Below are 24,987 nucleotides of genomic sequence, written 5' to 3'. Positions count from 1 at the left end.
TGTGCCCCCTGATATGCCTTATAGGCCCTTTATGCCACTGTGCCCCCCGATATGCCTTATAGCTCCTTTATGCCACTGTGCCCCCTGATATCCCTTATGCCCCCCCGATATAAGAAAAACTGACATCGCTAAATACCGTATTTGCTTGATTATAAGACGAGGCTTATAATCGGGGTCGTCTTATAATCAGACCTCAAATAGGTCTGACTATGAGACGACTGAGATCCAGATCCCCCGCAGCTGCAGGTGACCTGGATCCTCCTGCCCCCCCCTCGCCCCGGTGTGTAGCTGGGGCAGCGTGTAGATGTCTACGTGATTCGCGTAGACAACTTCCGCTGCAGCAGGAAGGAGGCGTGGCTAGCAGCGGGGGTTGTCTGCGTCCATCGTGCAGACCTTCCCCGGCTGTCTGATCCCTTACGGCTGCAGTGTAAGTGCGTGGGATCTACACGCTGCCCCGGCTATATGATAGGGGAGTCAGAAGCACCGGTAAGTTTGGGGGGGCGGGGGAGTGTTAAATGGGGGGCATAAGGCATTTCTGGAGGCAGAGTGCTCTGTGAAATGCCTTTTAACCCACTTAATGCCACGCTGCCTCCAGAAATGCCTTTTTAACCCTCTATATGCCACTCTGCCTCCTGAATGCCTTAAACCTCCCTATATGCCACTCTTCCCCATAATATGCCTTTTAACCCTCTAAATGCCAGAGTGGCATATAGGGGTATAAGGCATATTTCTGGAGGCAGAGTGGCACATAGGTGGTCAAAAGACATATCATGGGGCACAGTGGCATATAGGGTTAAAAGGCATATCATGGGGCACAGTGGCATTTAGAGGGTTAAAAGGCATATCATGGGGCACAGTGGCATATAGGGGGTTTAAGGCATTTCTGGGGCAGATGTGCATAACTGGGGGGGCAGGTTGGAAAATAGAAGGAAATAAAACCAAAATATTTTTCTCAATCATAGCTTTTATTAAAAAAAAATAGTTTAAATGAATTAACATTTAATGGTAAAACTTTTTTCCTATAGGGTCGTCTTATATTCAGGCTTTTTCTTTTCCTAAATTAATATTCGGATTTGGGGGGTCGTCTTATAATCAGGGTCGTCTTATAATCGAGTAAATACGGTAGGTATAAAAATATATGCTTTAACCCCTTAACGACAATTGCCGGTCCTGGCACGACACGGAAAAGCATGTGCTTTACGACAATTCACGTGCCATGCACGTCTTTAAACGGGTGCAGAAAGCGATCTGTTTTCGCTTTCTGCACCCAAAAAACGTTGCTGAATGCCTCGACCTCGAGGCATTCAGCAACGCCGCGATCGGAACGAAGGGGCCATCTCTGGCCCCTCCACGGGGCGTCAACATCCGCCATACTTTGTATGGCGGCGGACGCCCGTTTTAAAAGCGTTTAGGAGGCGATCGACGATCGCCTCCTAAACTTAAATGGTGTCGCTGGAATGCCTCGATCAGGAGGCATCCAGCGACACCAAACACTTACCTTTCGATGGGCTGTGACCGCTCCGGAGACAAAAAAAAAATATATATATATATAAAAAATATATTTTTGTGAGCAAGTCCTAAAATTAGCATATTAGCTTAAAACAATTCTCGCATGGAAAGAGTTAAAATACTGGCATATTAAATGCCCGTGGGGTGTCTACTTTTAAAAAAGGTATGATTTGATGGGGTAAATTGAATTGGCCAGGTTCAACAACGTCCCAATTAACACCGGGGGAAGAATGGCCACACACCTAATTTCCAATTAGAAAAATGCACACGTACCAAATGTGGCCTTTTAGTTCCCACAAAAATGACACACCCATGCATGTGGGATATCACTGCACTCAGGAGATGTTGCTGAACACATTATGGGGTGTCGTGTGACAGCGGCATATACCAGGAGCTGTAAATTCATACATAAAGTAGGTGTGTGTGGGGAAAAATACACACACAAAAATACTACTGCAAACTTTGAAAACATGCTGGTGGTAAAATGTGTGCATGCAAAGAGTTAAAATACCAGCATTTAAAATACCCTGTGGTGTCTAGTTTTGAAAAATATATGGCTTTATTGGGCACACTGAAATGGCCCGGCTCAAAGATGTACCAAATAGGGCATGGGCAGTGGATCCCCAAATGCCAAAGTTCAACATTGAAAAATGCGCATGCCCCAAATGTGGCCCTTTTGCCCCCAAACGGCCAGGCAAAATCATTCATGTGAGGTATCGCTGTACTCAGGAGATGTTGCTGAACACATATTGGGGTGTTTTGTGATAGTGACATATACGAGAACTTTTTAATTCATACCTGAAGTAAAATGTGTGTGGAAAACCAAATGCAAAAAAATGACTACCACAAAGTTTGACAAAGACTGGTGGTAGATATGGTGCATTGAAAGAGTTAAAATACTAGTATTTGAAATACCCTGGGCTGTCTAGTTTTCAAAAATATATGATTTGATGGGGTAAATTGCATTGGCCGGGTTCAAAGATACCCGAAATGGCACATGAGGGGAAGAATTACCAGATTTGGAAAAAATGGCTTTGAAATAGCAAAACGCTACCTGTACTTATTGCCCCATAATGGGTAGAAAAAAGCAAAAAAACATAAAAACATTGGGTATTTCTAAACTCAGGACAAATAGTAGAATCCATTTAGCAGGTTTTTTCATTACCTTTTTCTAAATTTTTCACCATATTTTATACTTTTTTTTAGTAGTAAATATGATACAATCAAAACAATGTCATCTTGTCCTGAAAAAAACAATATCTAATGTGTGTGGGTTCAGTAAACGGGAAAGAAGAAAATTACAGCTAAACACAAGCAGCGCAGAAATGTTAAAAAGGCCATTGTCACGAAGGGTACAAAAAGTAAAATCAGCCTTTGTCACGAAGGGGTTAATAAATATAGACAAAAAAATAAATATACAATATAACTATATATAAATATATGGACAATATAAACAATAAATCAAATATTACAGACATCAAAAAATAAAAAACACATAATTAATAGATCCCGAAAAAATTCTACCTGCCCGACCAGGGGTTAATATATCAACAGAAGAAACACGGGGCAAATGAGCATAAAAATAAAGATAATAGTCCAGGCTTACCTTACCCAGTGCTGCTTACTTGTCCTGTTTTTCTTCTGTTGATATATTAACCCCTGGTGGGGCAGGTGGCAGTGAGGTGAAGTAGCGGAGGTTGCAGACAGCCGCTTCTCCCCTCCGCTTCCGTTGGGGCTTCCATGATGGAAGCAGCACCGGAAGGTCACATGACGCTGGGTTCAGTGATAGAAGCCCCCGTGGAAGGGGAGGGGTGAAGCGGAGGATGCCTGCGCGTTTTGCACAGACCCTCACCGGGTGGGAGAGGATCCAGGTCTCCTGCAGCTTTGCGGGGGATCTGGATTCTAGTGTTATAATCCGATCTCTATTTGAGGTCGGATTGTAGAAGGAGGGGAGTGTTTCAGAGCATTTGCTCTGAAAAAACATTTTATAAATCGATAAAAATCGATTCAACTAATCGATTATAAAAATCATTGACGATTTTCATAATCGTGGTAAAAATAATAGATATCAGGCGCTAATAATTACTATAAAGAATTTTTTGTAAATATATATAAGTGAAAATAAATAATGCTGCAAACACTAATAGGGTAACCCCAAAATACCTATAATAAACAAAATTATTATAAAGTGTTGCGCCTTATTATAAAAGTGACAGTGAATTACTTATCAATATAATGTGCAATATAAATAAACGAAAAACAATACTTATATTTTCCAGTCTCCATTCGTTGTGTCAAAATATGTATCAATATATGGAAACAAAAAAGAAACAAAAAATCATAAAGTGTATCTTCTATATGGTGTTTCACTCTCATGGAGATGAGCAATAGGTTTGCTCTGACTTATTGAATTCTATGGTAAAGGAGTTTCAGCTCCGTTCCTGCCAAACAAGTTGTTTCAGGACGTCCTCTCCGAATCGTTTCTTCAAGTATTGTACAGCAGGAATGCGGGTCGAGTTGGTACGAGAGATAGAAAAGGCAGGGAGGTGAGGTATAAATGTATATTTAATATTAAAAAAAGTGCAGCATGCTTACATTTAAAATAACAATCTGTAGCGCTTCTGAATTTCTCCGTTCCTTTCCAAGCCAAACGACTTTCAGATATAGCGCGATGACCCAATCCAACACGCAAGCGCGTTTCACCCAATCGGGCTTCTTCAGTGACGTTGGATTGCGTCATCGCGCTGTATCTGAAAGTCGTTTGCCGTATCTGAAAGTCGTTAGCTGAGGGGTATACTTTTGCAAAGTATATGTCCTGGTTTAATATGTGTCTACCCAGTTGGTGCTCAGTATATAAATGAAACTATTGGAGGTGCGGTTCTGACACTGCATTCTTGTTTTGAGAGAGCCAGTATGTAATGGCATTTACCCCATCAAACCACATATTTCTGAAAAGTAGACACCCCAGGGTATTTCAAATGCTGATATTTTAACTCTTTTCATGCACTAATTCTACCACCAGCCTTTGTCAAACTTTGCAGTAGTATTTTTTTTGTGTGTATTTAGAGCCATGACGGTGCCTGGACCGTCAATTGTCATCAAGGGGTTACTTGTCTGAGCACTAACAGGACATACTAATAAGATTAATGTCAGATGTGAATTGTTGTTAAAGGACGAATACAACTCACGTTAAATGCTAGGATGTTGTCCTTTGAAAGTGTCAGTTTTTATAATTCATAAACTAGGTGTGTTAAGAGGACAATGGTAACGTCATTTAAAGATTTAACAGAGATAAACATTTAAAATTTGTCTCAGTGTTAAATAATGCACTGTTGAATAATAAATATGAACCGGTAACAGTACTTTAATACTTTTTAATAAATGATCAAGTAAAACCAGTTGGTGGTGATGGACTCGTGTGTGTGGTCCCTAGCGTTCCTTAGGTAAACTAAATCTCCAGCCATTAAATGCACTTTAATGCATATGATAGCTGTGTTTTCCATTATAAAGTACTTTCATGTCCCCAACACCCCCTCTAAAGAAGAATGCATATTAGACCACCCCTTTCAAGTGTAATCTTTATGGGAGAAAAATAAATTATATGTTTGATGTACTGAAACTGTAATAGGTAACATTTAGGTTTATATTTTCAATTCCCCATATGTAGAAGATAGTTCTAACTAAAAATCAAAATATAACTCGACATCTATTTCTTTAAATACAGGTACCACGTTAAACTTACTTAAGTTTCCTATTATCAATCCAACTCCGTACAGAATGTTTAAGCGACAGGAGAGGCTAAAAAGGGATTCTACTAAAGCAGAAGATGACCTGGATGAAGAGGAACTGAAGCATCTCAAGAGTCTTAAAAACAAAAGTTATATTGTGGGTATGTATAGGCCGATATGTCTTTTCATTTTTGTTGTCTGTTAGAAAGGTTTGCAGTGTTTGACCAGACAGTACGATTAAACCCCAATTTACTGCACAGATGCCTTGTTAATGGTATCCAGACAAGGCTTTTACCCCTTAAGGACAATAGGGGTTATTACTCATAGTATATTGTGGGACAATGGCTCTTTTAACATTTTTCAGTGTTGCTGTTTAGCTGTGATTTTCTTCTTTCTCATTTCATGCTCCCACACATATTATATATTGTTTTTTTCAGGACAAACAGGGCTTTCTTTAGGTACCATTTTATCATATCATCTAATTTACTATAAAAAAAAAAAAGATAAAATATGGGTATTTTTTGTTAAATTACTTTTTCTCACTTTTTAAACAAAAAACTTTTACTCATCTGCAAAAACCAATAAAAAACCTGCTAAAAAGATTCTACTATTTGTCCTGAGTTTAGAAATACCCAATGTTTTTTTTTTTGCACATTATGGGGCAATAAGTACAGGTAGCATTTTGCTATTTCAAAACCATTTTTTCCAAATCTGGTAATTCTTCCCCCCATGTGCCATTTCGGGTATCTTTGAAGCTGGCCAATGGAATTTACCCCATCAAATCATATATTTTTAAAAACTAGACTAGGGCTGAAACAACTAATCGATAAAATCGATAATGAAAATCATTGTCAACGATTTTCATTATCGATTAGTCGAATCGATTTTTATCGATTTTATCCTTATATAATCCGACCTCAAACAGAGATCGGATTATAACACTAGAATCCAGATCCCCCGCAACGCTGCAGGGGACCTGTCGGCCGGTCTCTCACTTCCGTCTCTCTCCCCCCTCCCATACACCCCTATGACTCCTCACCCCTCCCATACACTGCTCTGCCTCTCTCTCGACTCCCTTGTGTTTTAAACCTCCGTTGCTGACAGGCACTTTCACTGCAGCTTCATAGAAGCCTCAGCGTAAGTGAAGGTAAGTAACGGAGGCTGTCTGTGCGATGCAGACCCCCACCGGCTGACAGAGAATCGAGGTCTCCTGCAGAGGATCATCCTCTTTGTAAGCTGGTGGCTGTCTGCATCGCACAGACAGCCTCCGTTACTGCCCTTCACTTACACTGCAGCTTCATAGAAGCTTCAGTGTAAGTGCCTGTCAGCAACGGAGGTTCACAAAACACCAGGGAGTCGGGAGAGAGGCAGAGTGGTGTATGGGAGGGGGGAGGAGTCAGAGGTATATGGGAGCCACCCTCCCATACACCACTCTGGCTCCTCCCCCTCCCATACGCCACTCTGCCTCTCTACCCGGCTCCTTTGTGTCTTGTGAACCTCTGTTGCTGACAGGAGGCAAAGTGGAGTATGGGAGGGGGGGAGGAGGCAGAGTGGTGTATGGGAGGGGGAGGAGCCAGAGTGGTGTATGGGGAGGGGGGAGGAGGCAGCGTGGAGTATGGGAGGGGGGGAGGCAGAGTGGAGTATGGGAGGGGGGGAGGAGGCAGAGTGGAGTATGGGGGTGGAGGAGGCAGAGTGGTGTATGGGAGGGGGGAGGAGGCAGAGTGGTCATGGGCGTAGGAACCGGGGGGGACGGGGGGGATAGATCCCCCCCAGTAACTCATGCGGGGGGGACCGATAATTAAGAAATCCCCCCCAGGGCCAGGGCAACCGATCTTACGCAGTCCGCACCTCGAGCCCTGCTACTTACCTGTGGGAGGGTCTTCTGTACTGCACAGAGGAACCGGAACCCAGCAGAGTTCACGTGGCATTGCATCACATCCTCTGTGCAGTACCAGAGAACGCAGAGGGAGGCCGCGCCCTCTGCTGAAGACTGTGAGCGGCATCGAGGAGCTGCAGTGCAGGTAAGGGGGTGGGGAGGGTGTTTCAATGAGTATGCGTGATTGAGGGAATGAATGAGTGTGTGTGATAGAATGGATGTGTAAGTGCTGGAACCTAGGCATGATTGGACTGTGATTGATGTTAGCAATTACACTCCTATCATGCCAAGTCAGCCAGTACATGCTGAAACATAGCTAGCTGCCCCCCTTGTGTATTGATGCTGCCAGCAGTATGGGGTCTGCACATCACTTACAGCCACCGTGTACCAGCATGTACTGGCTGACTTGGCATGATAGGAGTGTGATTGCTAACAGCAATCACAGTCCCATCATGCCTAGGTTACAGCATTTACTGGTTGGATGTGAAGGTGCTGGAACCTAGGCAAGATGGGACTGTGATTGCTGTTAGCAATCACACTCCTATCATGCCAAGTCAGCCAGTACATGCTGAAACATAACTAGCTGCCCCCTTGTGTATTGATGCTGCCAGCAGTATGGGGTCTGCACATCACTTACAGCCACCCTGTACCAGCATGACTTGGCATGATAGGAGTGTGATTGCTAACAGCAATCACAGTCCCATCATGCCTAGGTTACAGCATTTACTGGTTGGATGTGTAAGTGCTGGAACCTAGGCATGATGGGACTGTGATTGCTGTTAGCAATCAAACTCCTATCATGCCAAGTCAGCCAGTACATGCTGAAACATAGCTAGCTGCCCCCCTTGTGTATTGATGCTGTCAGCAGTATGGGGTCTGCACATCACTTACAGCCACCCTGTACCAGAATGTACTGGGTGCCTGGGTATGATAGGAGTGTGATTGCTGTTAGCAATCACACTCCTATCATGCCAAGTCATATTGCTAATTTTTTTTGTCCAATTGTGGTGTGTTACCTACTTTTATTAAAAATGTGAGTTTTTATTATTATTTTTAAAGGTGGGGGGTCATTTTCGGTTTTGGCTAAGTGAACCGTGAATGTTTTGGTCCAGAATTTTCATTTTGGTGCATCCCTAGAATAAATAGAACTATTTCATTTTTAATTATCCTGAGTCCTGAATTTGTAGTCACAAAACTTTCTAGGCCCAGAAATCAGTGAGAGGAAAAGTAAAGGTTTTGTGTTATTTACTTTATTTTAATCTGCATATTTTATTAAAGGCCATATTTTCTCACAGTGAAAAATGAGTGTGGCCCGCGCATGTATACAATTCTGATGAAGTGGCCCACTGCAGAAAAACTTTGGACACCCCTGGGGTAGACAGTGAGAAGGGGGGGTAGGGAGAGGGTAGCTAGTGAGAAGGGGGGGTAGGGAGAGGGTAGCTAGTGAGAAGGGGGGGTAGGGAGAGGGTAGCTAGTGTGAAGGGGGTGGTAGGGAGAGGGTAGCTAGTGAGAAGGGGGCGATAGGGAGAGGGTAGCTAGTGAGAAGGGAGGGTAGGGAGAGGGTAGCTAGTGAGAAGGGAGGGTAGGGAGGGGTGTAGATAGTAAGAAAGTGTGAGAGGGGGTAGATAGTGTGAGAAAGTGGGGATCTGATGGGGGAAAATGCTGTCCCCCCCCAGATTTTTAGGGGTTCCTACGCCCATGAGTGGTGTATGGGAGGGGGGGGAGGAGGCAGAGTGGTGTATGGGAGAGTTATAGTGGTGTATGGGGGGTATAATAAATTTCAGGGAGGCAGAATGGCATATCTGGGGGAGTTAGAGTGGTGAATCAGGGAGAATTTCAGGGTGGTGCAGGGCATTTATGGGGAGCGGAGTGGCATATCAGGGTGCACAGTGGCATGTAGGGAGGTATAAGGCATAAATGGGGGCGAGTGGCATATTGGAAGTTATAAGGCATATCAGGGGGGCATAAGACATATCTGGGGGTAAAAGGTAAATCAGGGGGCTCAGTTGCATATCACTGGCATATAAGGAGCATAAGGCATATCGGGGGCACAGTGGCATGTCGGGGGCACAGTGGAATCTCTGGCAGATAAAAGGTATAAGGCATATATGGGGCAGAGTGGCAAGCTGGGGGTCAGATGTGCATAACTGGGGGCAGTTTGGTAAATAAAAGAAAATATAAACAAGGCTTTTTTCTCAGTTTTTATTAAATATGAAAAATAGTTAACATATGAATTAATATTTACTAATAACTTTGTATTAAAACCTAGTTTGAGAAACGTGTGTTTGGGTTCTTGTAGCTTTTATTATTATGTCAGTAAAATAAGAAGGTGAATAGCGAGAGGCCATTGCAATAAAGAGATGAAAGTGTAAATTGTACGTTTTTTAGGTGAATTAAAGTTTTATTGAAAATTTTTGAAAACATGGATAAACATAATACGTCAAGACAATAGGGGGAAAGACATAATAATGAGGGTGGGGTAATGGGGCAGACAAAAAGTCAAGATCTTAAGAGCAGCGGCAATATTCTATCACAGCATTTTTACACAAGTCTGAGTAGCGCTCGGTTGAGAAGCAATGCGGAGTGAGGGCAAGGTCAGTTAGACCGCGTTGGCAAGGTGCCGCGTGCCTCCGTGAGAGACCCACATGAAAACGAGAACAGGAACAAACCGACACGAACAAGAATGGGGGAGGAAGGGGGGGGAAGGAACGGCAAGGGGAGAAGGAACAGTAAACACCGGGAGGGAAGAAGTGCAATAGCAAGAAGTGAGAGCAGCATGGCAGAGGGGAGGGAAAGACACCCAAACGCCCAGTGGGCGATCACTCCCGTAGCAGGGAGGCCAAAACGGGAGAAGATTGGAAGGACAACCAGCTAGCCCACACCGCAGTATACAACTCCATCCTGTCCGAAGCCAGATGTACCATCTCCTCCAAGCCCCGGATCTCCTCCACACGAGTGACCCATTGGCGCAACGAGGGAACCTCAGAACGTTTCCAATAAAGGGGGATGAGGCTGCGAGCCGCATTGAGAAGGTGGCGAAGGACAGAACGCTTCATCAGCCCCAAGGAGCGCTCCGAGTGAAGAAGGAGGCCCAATCCCGGAGAGGGCCGAAGCGGCTCACCCGTCACCTCCTCCAGACAGCGAAATATCCCAGTCCAGTAGGGCTGAAGTCGAGAGCAGCTCCACCAGATGTGCAGGTAAGTGCCCCTCTCCACCCCACACCTCCAACAAAGCGGATCACTCCCCGGGATAACCCTACTGATAGCAACCGGAGTCCTATACCAACAAGACATCAGTTTATAAGCGGTTTCTTGGTACCGCGACGCAATAGAACATTTGTGCGTCAAGACGCAAATCTTCTCCCACTCCTGAGCTGTAAGCACCGCACCAAGCTCAGCCTCCCACTTCCCCATAAACGCCGGAGGAACCAAAGAGTCCACTTCCAGAAGAAGGCGGTAAATTGCAGAGATCCCACCCCTAAGGAGGCGATCCCGGCCAGCAAGCTGTTCGAACGGGGTTAGGGGCCGAGTAACGTGATGTTTGCCTGGGAGAGACCGTACATATCTCGCCATCTGGGCGTAGCGAAAGCGTTGTAGCAGGGTGCCCTGAATGGTAGGACTCACGTGGTCAAAAGGCACAGGGGCATCACCATCCCAGACGGTCGAAACTGTGGCGTCACGGGGCAGTCCCAACATTTGAAGATAACCGACCTCCAGACCCGGGGCAAAGTCCGGGTTGCCAGCAAGTGGAGTAAGCGGCGACGGAAAGGAGGAGAGAGCGCCGCTAACACACCGCCTCCGCCACACCCCCCAGGTCGCCTGCACAAAGAGGTTCAGACTGAGGGAGGACTGAAGCGCCTCGGGGCGGAGCCCCAAGCTGCCCCCGAGGGGTATACGCGTATCAGACTGTTCCATTGCCAACCAAAGCTTGGAGGCCGGACGAAATCTCGACTCAAGGAAACGCAATAAATGGGTAGCACGATAGTAGCCAATGAAGTCGGGCAGAGAAAGACCCCCTCTATCTTTCGGGCGCGTTAGCAGCATGTAACTGAGCTTAGGACGACTGCCCCTCCAAACATATCGCGTCACTAGCGCACGTAAGTCCAAGAAAAAAGAATTTGGGACGACAATCGGCAGGGTCTGAAAAAGATACAGGACTCTCGGGAGGACATTCATTTTGATCACACTGACTCGCCCGTGCCAAGAGAAATGAGTGAAGTTCCATCGAGCAAGATCGGCGCGTAACTGTTGAAGAAGTCGGGGAAAGTTCACCCTGTAGATTGACGCAAGATCCCTGGGAAGTTGCACCCCTAGATACTTAAGATGGTCCGGACACCACCTGTAGGGAAATGAAGCGCATACAGCGCGTGATTCAGCCGCCGACAGAGACACGTCCAGAACCTCCGATTTATCGGTATTAATCTTAAAATGGGAGAGGGATCCATAGGTCCCCAGTGCAGCGTGTATGTGAGGAAGGGAAACGACAGGCTGGGAGATCGTGAATAACAAATCATCCGCGTAGGCAGAGACCTTGTACTCGTGGCCAGAACAGATCAGACCGCGGATGCTAGGATTGTTCCTGATTGCCTCCAAAAAAGGTTCAAGAGAGACAGCGAAGAGAAGCGGAGACGGGGCAGCCCTGCCGCGTCCCATTGTGGATGGGGAAAGAGGCCGTGAGGGCCCCATTCAGTCGTAGACACGCCGAAGGGGATGAGTACAGCGCCAGTACCCAGTGGAGCCAGGCCTGCCCGAATCCCATGGCGCGTAGGGTCTGGAACATAAAGTCCCAAGCGACCCTATCGAACGCCTTCTCCGCGTCAGTAGACAAGAGGAGAATTTTCTGTCCGGTCGAGCGAGCCAGGTGAATCGTGTTAAGAGCTCGATAGGTCCCATCTCGTCCCTCCCTCCCCGTCATGAAGCCCGACTGGTCAGGATGGATCAGAGAGCCCAGCACCCCCTGCAGCCGAGTGGCCAGCACTTTTGCGAAGATTTTCAAGTCGGAGTTCAAGAGGGAAATGGGCCTATAACTCTGGCAGAGCAGCGGATCTTTACCCTCCTTCGGCAAGACCGTGATTGTGGCCATCAGAGAGTGGGGGTGCAGGAGCTCCCCCAGCCGCAACGCGTTAAGGAGTTTCGTGAAAGGAACCCCCAACTGCCCCCAAAACGTGCGGTAGTAGCGGAGGGGGAGGCCATCCGGACCTGGAGCCTTCCCGGCCGCCATCGACCTCACCGCCGCCCACACCTCCTCCTCCCCAATCTCCTCCTCCAATGCCGCGGACTGGTCCGCCGTTAATTTACGGCGCACGTGTTCCTCCAAGTAAGCGCGTATGAGAGGCATCCGACTTGCACCCTCCGTATCGACTGGAAGGTTGTACAGTGAACGATAGTATCGACAGAAGGAGTCGGCGATGTCAGAGGGTAAGCAGGACGTAAGGCCCTCGGGTGTTTTAATCCTACTAATGAACAACGACTGCTGTTTGGCACGCATGGCCCGGGCCAGTAGCCGCCCGCTCTTATTACCGTGCTCATAAAAAAGGGAACGGGTACGGAGGAACGTCCGCTGAATATCCTGGTTAAGCAGCGATGTTAAACGACGTCGCAGGTCGTTCAATTCCAGGTAGGTGTGTTCATCACAAGAGCGCTTGTGAAGCGTCTCCAGGGCGGCTATCCTCTGAGTGAGGTCCGCGATCTCACGGGTTCGAAGTTTCTTGCGGGCTGAAGCCTTACCAATAAATAGGCCCCTAACGGTGCATTTGTGAGCTTCCCACACCGTGGGCAAAGCCACCTCCAAGTCAACATGATCCCGGAAATACAACGCTAATTGGTCGGACACCTCCTGAACAAAGGCAGCCTCAGAAAGTAGGGAATCATTCAGACGCCAAGAGGTGACAGTGGGCCGATAAAGGCAAGCCCGGAGACGCAGAGTCACCGGGGAGTGATCCGAAATTGTAGACACCGCAATAGAGCATTGCTCAGCAAGGCCCAAGTGATAGTATTCCAGAAGGATAAGGTCTATCCTAGAATAAGTGCGATGCGGGGCGGAATAGCAGGTGTAGTCCCGCTCCCCTGAGTGGAACGCCCGCCAACAATCAACCAGGCGATACTTCCCCAAGAGCGAGTTAAACTGTTTGATATGGGACGGAGGGGCACCAGCGGCACGTGAAGTAGAATCAAAGCGAGGGTCAGGCGTCACATTAAAGTCCCCCCCCACCAACAGGATGCCCTCCTTAAAGGCCATGAGCTTACGGAGTATGCGCGACAGGGTAGAGCATTGTCTCTGGTTGGGCAGGTACACGGAAGCGAACGTGAATACTTGGTCCAGGATCGTGCCCTTGACAAATGTGTATCTACCATCTGGGTCAATCTGGGACGCAGACAGGAGGAAGGGGGTCCGGCGGGAAAAAAGGACCGCCGTCCCACGTGACTTAGAGCCAGAATAGTTACTGCAGTATACCTGCGGATAGGTCGGTGACGGAGGGAAGGAGCATCCGCCCCGCGAAGATGGGTCTCTTGTAGGAGAACCACAGAAGGGGCGGGATTATGAAAGCTCCGGAACACCCGAGACCTCTTCTCAGGAGAATTAAGGCCTCTCACGTTGAGACTCAAAACCTCAAGGTTTGACTGGCGAAAGGCGGGGCAGGGGAGGGCATAGCGAGGAGTCAGAGAAGGAAAGGAGAGAAAAGTCAAGGGGGGAAGCAGGGGTAAAAGGGAGGAGGAGGGGAGAAGAGAAAGAAAGAGAGAGAGAAAGAGAAGAAGAAGGAAAAAAAAAAAAGGGGGGGGGAGGGGTAAGGTAAAAGAGGGGAGGTAGGAAGGGAGCACAATAGGAGAAGGAGGGGAGCACAACACGAGAGGGGGAACACTGAACACAAAAACGTAAGCAAGCGCTAGTAGTGCGCAACAGCAGGAATCGGTGAGAGCAAAGGCGTTGCAGCCAATCTCTCAAAGTACGGGATACTGATCTGCAAGGGGTAAATGGAAGCGCTACTGCAAGTGGCAGCAAGGCAGAAAACTGAAAGAAAAACGTGAAGTAAAAACTCCGCAGTACTTCGCAGCCATAGCTCACATAGACAGTGAAAGGAACCAGAACCATCCGGAACAGAACTAAAAAAAAAAGCCCAAAACATATCATCGAACATTCGGACCAAACTCCCCAGAGGCGAAGTGCATGTGGGAGTAGTACAGATAACAGGTGTCGAAACGTAAGGAGCAAGACTAGCAGGGACCCCAAAATGGGGACCAGGCGCGGACAGAGTCAGGCCCCCTCGGAGGTAGAGGAAAGAGAGAGAAAAAAAAAAAATAAAAAACGTGATCAGGGAGCGATGCCGTACAGCATGCTAGGATGGCCCAGAAAACCCTCCAACCGAGCAACCAACCCGCAAATGTGTACAAATCATATTAGTTATAGGAACAACAGGGCAAAGGGAGAAAACATCCACTGGTTATCAAATATAATCAGGTATATTCAGTAGCCACCCAGCGGAAGGCCGAGTGTAGTGCATTTATGCAGTGCAAGGCGCATATATATATAAATAAAATTAAAAAACAAAAACCAAAACCCTGACTAGAGAGTGTGACCGTAAAGCCCCAGAGGTAAACCTGCAATAACGGCGCAGAGCACCTAATGATCCCTGGCGAACTAAGGCAGTACATTTGGTCAGTGACGTCCCGAACAACAACAGGGGAGTAGAACAGCAATCGGAATTGCGGCAAAGCAGCGCAGCATCAGACAAGTCCGGCAGTGCAAGAGTCAGAGGCTCACATTTCAAGTTCTGGTGAGAGCAAGAGCGAACACAAAAAAAAAATAAAAAAAATAAAAAATAAAAAAATTAAACCCTCACACCCCCAAGGGGATTGCATAGAGACGAATATGAACAGGTACGTCACAGATTACTCCTCAGGCGCCGTGGGATAACGTCTCCCATCATCCACGTCTCCTCCCCGTCTCGGCCTGGATCGCCTCCGCGCCGGAACATCACGGGAAGCAGGAACTGAGGAAAACCCTGCAAGGGCCCAGTCGTCAACGTGTGGAGTAGGTATTCCTAATGCGAGGGTCACCTCCGCTACATCACGGTGTGTCTTCACGTGGAAAGTGGAGCCTTCATGTAGAATAGAGAGCTGGAAGGGGAACCCCCAGCGGTATCGAATGCCCCGGTCCCGGAGCAAAGACGTAAGCGGCCGCAGCAGTCGTCGGTTGCGCAAAGTGATCGCGGAGAGATCCTGGAACAGCGCCAATTGTTGGCCTTCGAATGTAAGTGAGCGCAAATTACGCGCCGTATTCATGACTTCTTCTTTCACAGTAAAGTCCTGAAAACAACAAATTACGTCTCTGGGTGGATCTGTGGGCCTACCGCGGGGCCGCAAAGCGCGATGCGCTCTATCCAGGCGTATGGGAGAGTTAAGGTCGCGGCCCAATACCGTGTTAAAGAGCCGTTGCAGCAGCGCCCGGAGGTCTTCAGGACCGTCAGTTTCACGCAGGCCCCGCACCCGCACGTTGTTGCGCCTACCTCTGTTTTCGAGGTCCTCTACCGATCGCCGCAGTTCTGTCGCCAGGCCGGTCAGATGAGAGGTCGTCCGCTGCAGTTCCAACACCTGTTGCGCGGTACGAGTATGCGAATCCTCGAGGTGAGTAGTTCGCCGCTCCACGCCAGCCATATCCACGCGGAGGGCCGCAACCTCCTCATGTAAGGTGCGCTTGACCTCCGCGATCAGGTTGCTGAAATCAGCCTTAGTAACATAGTAACATAGTAACATAGTAACATAGTTCATAAGGTTGAAAAAAGACCAAAGTCCATCAAGTTCAACCTATATACATATTGTGTCCCTACTGTGTTGATCCAGAGGAAGGCAAAAAACCCTTATGAAGCAGATGCCAATTGCCCCATACCAGGGGGAAAATTCCTTCCCGACTCCAAATATGGCAATCAGAATAAATCCCTGGATCAACGTTCTGTCCCTATTAATCTAATATCCATAACTTGTAATATTATTGCTTTCAAGAAACACGTCCAGGCTCCTTTTGAACTCTTTTATTGAGTTTACCATCACCACTTCCTCTGGCAGAGAGTTCCATAATCTCACCGCTCTTACTGTAAAGAACCCCCGTCTGTGCTGGTGTAGAAACCTTCTTTCCTCCAGCCGTAGAGGATGTCCCCTTGTTATAGATACAGTCCTGGGTATAAATAGGTCCTGGGAGTGATCTCTGTACTGTCCCCTTATATATTTATACATAGTTATTAAGTCCCCCCTAAGCCGTCTTTTTTCCAAACTAAATAACCCCAATTCTGATAATCTTTCTGGGTACTGTAGTCCTCCCATTCCCCTTATTACTCTGGTTGCCCGTCTTTGAACCCTCTCCAGCTCCGCTATATCTTTCTTGTACACTGGTGCCCAGTACTGTACACAGTATTCCATGTGTGGTCTGACTAGTGACTTGTACAGGGGTAGAATTATTTCCTTGTCGTGGGCATCTATGCCCCTTTTGATGCACCCCATGATTTTATTTGCCTTAGCAGCAGCTGCCTGACACTGGTCGCTACAGGTAAATTTACTGTTAACTAAAACTCCTAAGTCCTTTTCCATGTCAGTCGTCCCCAGTGTTTTCCCATTTAATACATATTCCCAGCCTGGATTTTTCTTCCCCATGTGCATAACCTTACATTTATCTGTGTTGAACCTCATCTGCCACATCCCAGCCCAAGCCTCCAACCTATGCAGATCCATTTGTAATCGTGCGCTGTCCTCTATTGTGTTAACCACGTTACAGAGCTTAGTATCGTCTGCAAAGATTGATACTTTACTATGCAATCCCTCTACAAGGTCATTAATAAATATATTAAAAAGAATAGGACCCAAAACTGACCCCTGTGGTACCCCACTAGCAACAGTCACCCACTCAGAGTATGTACCATTAATAACCACCCTCTGTTTCCTATCACTGAGCCAGTTACTTACCCACATGCACACATTCTCCCCCAGCCCAAGCATTCTCATTTTATGTACGAGCCTTTTATGTGGCACCGTATCAAATGCTTTGGAAAAATCAAGATATACGACATCCAGCGATTCACCCCGATCCAGTCTTGAGCTCACCTCCTCATAAAAGCTGATCAGGTTAGTTTGACAGGACCGGTCCCTTGTAAACCCATGCTGATATGGAGTCATACACTTATTTTCATTGAGATACTCCAAAATAGCATCTCTTAGGAAACCCTCAAACAGTTTACACACAACAGAAGTTAAACTAACAGGCCTATAATTCCCCGGGTCACTTTTTGTCCCCTTTTTGAATATTGGCACAACATTTGCTATGCGCCAGTCCTGGGGAACAGACCCTGTCACTATAGAGTCCTTGAATATTAGAAATAGGGGTCTGTCTATTACATTACTTAACTCCCTTAGAACGCGGGGGTGAATGCCATCTGGACCTGGTGATTTGTCTATTTTGATTTTTTTTAGGCGGCACTGCACTTCTTCCTGGGTTAGACAGGCGACATGTACTGGGGCATTTATCTCATCCTGCTGTATATTACCTGGCATTTCATTTTCCTCTGTGAATACAGCAGAGAAGAATATATTTAATAGATTAGCTTTTTCCTGATCCCCGTCTATAACTTCTCCCTCATTACTTTTTAAGGGGCCAACGCTTTCATTGTTAACCTTTTTACTATTTATATAGTTAAAGAACATTTTGGGGTTTGTTTTACTCTCTTTGGCAATGAGTCTTTCTGTCTCCAATTTTGCTGCTTTTATCTGATTTTTACATATTTTATTTTTTTCCCGATAGCTTTTTAGTGCTTCCTCACTGCCTTCCTGTTTTAGTAGCTTAAATGCCTTTTTTTTGCCATTTATTACCCCCTTTACATTTTTATTTATCCACATTGGTTTTCTCTTGTTCCTGACTCTTTTATTCCCATACGGTATGTACCTTTCACAGTGAGAATTTAAGATATTCTTAAAAATCTCCCATTGAGAGTCTGTACTCTTGTTTTTGAGGACATTTTCCCAATTTACAGTGTTAAGGGTTTATTTGCTTTAATAATTGATCTTCTGCTGCTTCCATTATATTTGGTGGCTTATAGCAAACCCCGATCAGTATTTTATTATTTTTCTTTCCATATATTTCTACCCATAATGACTCCACATTATCATTTCCCTCACATATATTCTCCCGCAGTGTGGCCTTTAGGCTGGACTTTACATAAAGGCAAACTCCTCCCCCTTTTCGTTTTTTCCGATCCTTCCTGAATAGACTATACCCCTGTATGTTAACCGCCCAGTCATAGCTATCATCCAACCATGTCTCTGTTATACCCACTATGTCATAATTTTCTTCAGACATTATTAACTCCAGTTCGTCAGTTTTATTGGTCAGACTTCTGGCATTAGTAAGCATACAATTTAGAGGTGTATGGTTTTTTTCCCTATGAAGCCTATCCCTATTAACTATTCTAACCCCTCCCTCTGCTCCACCCCCAGGTACATTTATAAGCCCCAGCTCTCTATCTACACTATCTTCCCCTTCTATATTGTAGTTTCCCTCCCCCCCTTTCCCTAGTTTAAACACTCCTCCACCCTTCTGACCATCTTCTCCCCAAGCACAGCTGCACCCTCCCCATTGAGGTGCAGCCCGTCCCTACCGTAGAGCCTGTATCCGACAGAGAAGTCGGCCCAGTTCTCCATGAACCCAAACCCCTCCTTCCTACACCAGCTTCTGAGCCACTTGTTTAGCTCCCTAATCTCCCGCTGCCTCTCTGGTGTGGCACGTGGTACAGGTAATATTTCAGAAAATACTACCTTGGAGGTCCTTGCCTTAAGCTTGCTACCTAAGTCCCTGAAATCATTTTTAAGGACACTCCGCCTCCCTCTCACTTTGTCATTGGTGCCAATGTGCACCATGACTGCTGGGTCTTCTCCAGCCCCTCCCAGTAATCTGTCAACCCGATCCGCGATGTGCCGAACTCGAGCGCCAGGCAGACAACACACTGTTCGGCGATCCCGGTCTTTGTGACAGATCGCCCTGTCTGTCCCCCTAATAATTGAGTCCCCCACTACCAGCACCTGTCTGGCCTGCCCTGCGCTCCTCCTTCCCTCCTTACTGGAGCAGACACCCCTCTGGTGGTCAGAGGCAGTGACTTGCTGCAGTACTGCTAACTCTGAACTAACATCCCCCTCATCTGCCAACCGGGCAAACTTGTTGGGGTGTGCTAGATCAGGACTAGCCTCCCTGGCGCTTTTCCCCCTACCCCGCCTTCTAACTGTAACCCAGCTAGCTGCCTGACTGTCCTGTACCTCCATCCCACTATCCTCCACCACCTCTACCTGCGAGAGAGCTTGCTCAGTGAGCAGCAGACTCCTCTCCAAGTTGTCAATAGATCTCAGTGTTGCCAGTTGCTCCTCCAGACTCAGGATTTGTGCTTCCAAATGAGCAACCCGCACACATCTCGCACAGCAATATGCACCCTCGAAGCGCTGCTCAAGGATTGCATACATTGAGCAAGATGTACACCTGACCGCATTGTCAAACATGGAGGACATCTTGGCAATGGGGATAGCTCCAATAACTGGCAAAAACAGACAGTAAGGCGCAAAATATATATAAATATATTATATGCAATCACAAGGATTTATACTTTACCCTCCTTCTTGCTTTTTAACTCCTTTTTGCTTTTTAACTCCTTCTTTGCTTGTAACTCCTCACTTAGAGATGTCACTTAGGAGATTCGCCCCAGCTCAGGATTCGCTTGTGTGTCCAAGCTAAATGCAACTGCAAAAGCCAAGCAGAACTCACAGAGAAGGTTACTTAATTAGCAACACACCTGAAATAGCCCTTACCCTTTTTTTTTTTGCTTTTTTCAACAAAACTTTACACTGAACACAACACAAACAAACACAGTGCTCCCCCTTGCAATAGTAATGAATATACTCTCCTTCTTTGCTTGTAACTCCTCACTTAGAGATGTCACTTAGGAGATTCGCCCCAGCTCAGGATTCGCTTGTGTGTCCAAGCTAAATGCAACTGCAAAAGCCAAGCAGAACTCACAGAGAAGTAGGTAGGTACCGGAACAACTCCTGCAATGCCTCAGACGATGGGGACGCTCCGGCGGGTGGCGGCGAACGCGAAGGCTCCTCAGACAACGTGGTACTGGCCGGTGAGGACACCATGTTGGGCGACGGGGGCTGCGTGTCTAAGACCGCAGGAGTCTGGAAATAAGTGCGGAGCGAGAGCCCCGACGAGCTCGGTCGCGGCTCAGGTGGTTCCTGGCGCTGGGAAGAACGTTTGGGTTTGCCCATGTTGGTCCGTAGCGCCGGATGGGTGCGGATTGTAGTGAGCAGGCTGCGGAGCTAAGGGATCAAGCAGCCATCTTCCAGCTAGGCAAGCCACACCCCCCCAAAATTGTACGTTTTTTATTACATTATTTTAAATTAAAAAAAATTGCATTTTTTATCCGATTAATCGAAAAAATAATCGGCCAACTAATCGATTATTAAAATAATCGTTAGTTGCCGCCCTAAACTAGACACCCCATGGTATTTTAACCCATTCCACTTATTTTACCACCAGCCTTTGTGAAACTTTATGGTAGTAAATTTTTTTTGTATTTTTTTTCACACAAGTTGTACTTCAGGTATAAATTTACCGCTCCTGGTATATGTCTGTGTCAAACAACACCCCAATATGTGTTCAGTAACATCTCCTGAGTGCAGTGATACCCATGCATGGGTTTGTTGGGTTATTTGGGAGGTAAAAGGCCGCCTTTGTGAGGTGTGTATTTTTTTGCCATTTAGACATCTGATCCTACTGCCCCCATGTCCCATATTTGGGACATCTTTGAACCCAGCCAATTAAATTTACCCCATCAAATCATGCATTTTTTAATACTAGACACCCTATGGGCATGTGTAATGCTAATATTTTAACTCTTTCCCTGCGGGAATTATTGTGAAGTTAAATTTCCTCCCCGGATCTACGGTCAGCCTCACTTGTGAGGCATCCTTGGATGCTGCAAAGCTGCCGATCGCGGCGAAGCAGCTATTTAACGACAGCCCGTACATGTACGGGTATTGTCGTTATCACGTTACACGGCAACCCTGTACATGTACGTGGATTGTCGTTAAGGGGTTAAGTAGCAAGAGAGTGTAGGTTAGATGGTAGTTCAATTCCAGTGATTCAGCTTCTTGGTAAATAATATAGCCATGTTAGGATTAGATGCACCACACAATCACACCACGTAACTAACATGCATGCTTGATCTAACCCAATATACTGACATCCACACACTCAACATAATTTAATTACGCAGTTTAATTCATTTCATGCTGTTCTATACGCATTAGGTAGGAAAAAGCGACACAGGAATTTTTAGCTCAGAAGAATTGGACAAACCAAACAGGGACACCTGGCAAGTATGCAGAACAAATATTTCTGATGTGGTGGATAGGCATTCTATTGGAAATATAGTTAATTATTGTGAGGTTTTCACCCTGCCTGCCTGGACTCGTCTATTTTATACATTGCCATGCCTACCTGCAGCCACTAGTGGCCACCCTTCCTTCTCAGGAAGGACAGGTGGACAGCTGAGCCATGTTAAGTTAGCCCTGCCTTTAAATACCTGCTCAGCACATCAGTTAACCCCTTTGTGACAATGGATGATTTTATTTTTCGTACTCTTTGTGACAATGGCTGTTTTAACATTTCTGCGGTGCTTGGGACAAGAAGGGCTTACTTTAGATGTCATTAGTTTGACTCTTTGCATGCACTAATTCTACCACCAGCCTTTGTCAAAGTTTGCGGTAGATCTCTGCAACATATCTTGAGTACAGTGATACCCCACATGCGTGGGTTTGTCGGGTTGTTTGGGGGCTAAAAGTCCACATTTGGGACGTGTGCATTTTTAAAATTGGAAATTTGACATGTGGACATCCTTACCCCTGTGTTAATTGAGACATTGTTGAAGCCGGCCAATTCAATTTACCCCATCAAATCATAATTTTTTTTTAAAGTAGACACCCCGTGGGCATTTAACATGCCAGTATTTTAACTCTTTCCATGCAAGAATTGTTTTAAGACTTGCTCATAAATATATATAATTTTATTATTTTAGTAATCACATTGCAAGTGGAGCCACAGTTCATAGGAGGGTCCGGAGAGATCCTCTTCGAAACTTTTTAAATTTTTGATGCCGATCCCAGTGTTGCTGAATGCTGGATTAGTCGCTGCACCGAAGCTGCATTGGCACTGTGGCTATCCGAAGCTTAGCTACACAGCGTGGCTACAGCCCACCCCAAACATCAGGCAACACTCATGTTGAGGTGAAAACAGGACTCATTTATTAAAACCAAAGATAGAGCTATATATACACAAGTAAGAAAAGGGGCAAGACAAATATCACATCTAATAACCATGTCAGGAAGGAAGGAATTAGATGAAATCCTGCAACACAATATCCAGGGGAAGGACAGACTGACATGAGACATAAATAATTACATTAATTGGGGACGTAGACGTGGAATGACGATAGACATATAATTGTCTTGAGACCGACAATGGCCAGGACACAGGGATAACAGGAGCTCACAGGATTGACAGCTACCTGTTGTGTAATTGATAATTAGGTATGCAGCAGTGACACCTAGTCATACCTGCAGGGGGTCTTATGACAAGGGCTTCACACCTATACAATTAACAATGCTAAGACGATCAGCCTTCTTCCTACCACAGGATGTCCAGCTGACGTTACAGTTTTGAGACAATGAGTGCTAAAACATGGGGAACATCAGCAGAAACTGAATCCCTGTATCCACACACAGAAGTCTCTACAAGGCCTGGGCCATTAGTCGATAGGGAGGAGGCTGGCTCTCAGGCCTCTCCAGGAGCCCCAGTGATGGAGGGTTCTGTCACAAGCTACACCTCAGGTGTGCACACCTCTGATTAAAGCAGTACACACATGCATAGGTAAGTAATGGGTAATGTTTTCCAGCTGTAGGGACATTACTCTGTGTAGGTACATTTATTGGGCCCATGTCTCATTTGAGACAGAAGTGGAAGCCCCACATTTCAATTTAACACCGTAGACTATATATTCTTTAACCCCTTAAGGACAATGGGCGGTCCCTAAACCCATTGTAAATAATACATTTTGAGCCAGTACATGTACAGGCTTTGTCATTAAGGGGTTAAAAGCACACCCGGTAAAGATTTCAAACACACCCTACTTAACTTTCTAGGTGGCCCACTGCAAACACACACTGGAATACTTAGACAAGAAAGAAAACACAAAGATGAATTACACGTTTCCTGAGAACATAGGCACCACATATACATGGTATCATACCTCCCAACATTTCAATATATTTTATTTTTTTTTATCGCTCATGCGGAACTCACTTATACAAGCAATTGCGCTTTACAATGTCGCATTGACTGTGCTGACATATTAAAAATAACCAACGCATTAAATTCAACCAAATCAATTTATTAAATTTTTTTTATCTAATACAACAGCAAAAGCACATCAGCCTTAACACTGGCACTAATCCATGCTAATTTCTCAGCAACATTCATTATCATATATCAGTGCCCCAGAAAGGTAATATCACACAGTAACATGCATTATCTATATCAGAGCCATAGCCCGGTAATATCGCACAGTAACATGCATTTTCTACATCAGAGCCCCACCCAGGTAATATCACACAGTAACATGCATTATCTATAGCAGAGCCCCAGCCAGGTAATATCACACAGTAACATGCATTGTCATATATCAGAGCCCCAGCCAGATAATATTGCACAGTAACATGCGTTTTCTATATCAGAGCCCCAGCCAGGCAATATCACACAGTAACATGCATTATCATATATCAGAGCCCCAGCCAGGTAATATTTTTAGAATTACAAAAAATACTAATGTTAGCCTCCCTCCCATTCTTTTTAAAATTATATTTAATTGTTCCTCAGCGATAACAGAATACCACTGTTATTAAAATCCCAGGAACCAAAAGTGTTAAATAGCCCAAATAAGTACCTGGGAATAAACAGAATTTTAATTCCTGGGCATCCGCGTGTACCGGATAGAGATGGCATCACAGCTCGGCAGATAATATAGGATAGAATCTTACGTGATGGGATTGGGAGTAATCGGTACACCACAAGTCTTCATACAGGGGTCGCCTGAAGAAACTATTTAGTGCCACTAATCCTTTTTAATAAAATATGCAGATTGGAATAGAGTAAATAACACAAAACCTTTTACTTTTCTTCTCACTGATTTCCGTGCCTAGAAAGTTTTGTCCTCTGAAGGGACTACGGCGCACACAAGCCGGCTGCTTATCAAATTGCGCAGTTTCTGTGCCCCACTGGCCCGCCCATGGGACGGCAAAGTGTGACAGAGGTAGGGACAGGCGGGACAGAGTGCCAAAATCAGGACTGTCCCGCCTAAATCAGGACAGTTAGGGGGCCTGTGGTATGGTAACGTTATACCGTCACAATAGACTGTGTCTGGCTCACAACTTGATTACAGGAGCTATGCTGTATTTTCTCTCAATAAAAATTTAGTGCTGCCCACACCCACATCATTTTCTGCTGTAGCTTCCCACTGCAGAGAAAACTTAGAGATTCCTGTTATATTATAAAACTACCCAAATGCAACAAAGTCATCCAACCATGTCTTTATGGGGCTTGTTTTGTGCACTGGGGCACAGTCATGCCAGAATAGAAAAGGGCCTTCCCCAAATTGTTCCCACAAAGCTTGAAGCATAGCATTGTCCAAAATGTCTTGGTATGTTGAAGCATGAAGATTTACCTTCACTGGGCCTAGCCCAAACCCTGATTTCATTGAGGTGTGTCCCAATGGTTTTGTCCATATAATGATGACAT

General features: G+C 45.9%; 1 protein-coding gene across 1 annotated transcript in view; it reads left to right on the top strand.

Moving 5' to 3' along the window:
• Window positions 1-24,987, top strand: part of LOC149289551 (nitric oxide-associated protein 1-like) — a 57,897-nt gene that overhangs the window by 9,406 nt on the left and 23,504 nt on the right. The window contains exon 3 of the mRNA XM_089490624.1: window positions 5,234-5,398. Within this exon, the coding sequence (XP_089346750.1) occupies window positions 5,234-5,398 (165 nt within the window). The remainder of the gene's footprint in view (window positions 1-5,233; window positions 5,399-24,987) is intronic.

Source organism: Sceloporus occidentalis, unplaced genomic scaffold (assembly GCF_023333645.1).
Source record: "Sceloporus occidentalis isolate IW3139 unplaced genomic scaffold, rSceOcc1.0.p SCAF_45, whole genome shotgun sequence".
Taxonomy (NCBI): Eukaryota; Metazoa; Chordata; class Lepidosauria; order Squamata; family Phrynosomatidae; genus Sceloporus; species Sceloporus occidentalis.
The sequence above is the reverse complement of the archived record's forward strand: the minus strand, read 5'-3'. Positions and strand labels throughout refer to the sequence as shown.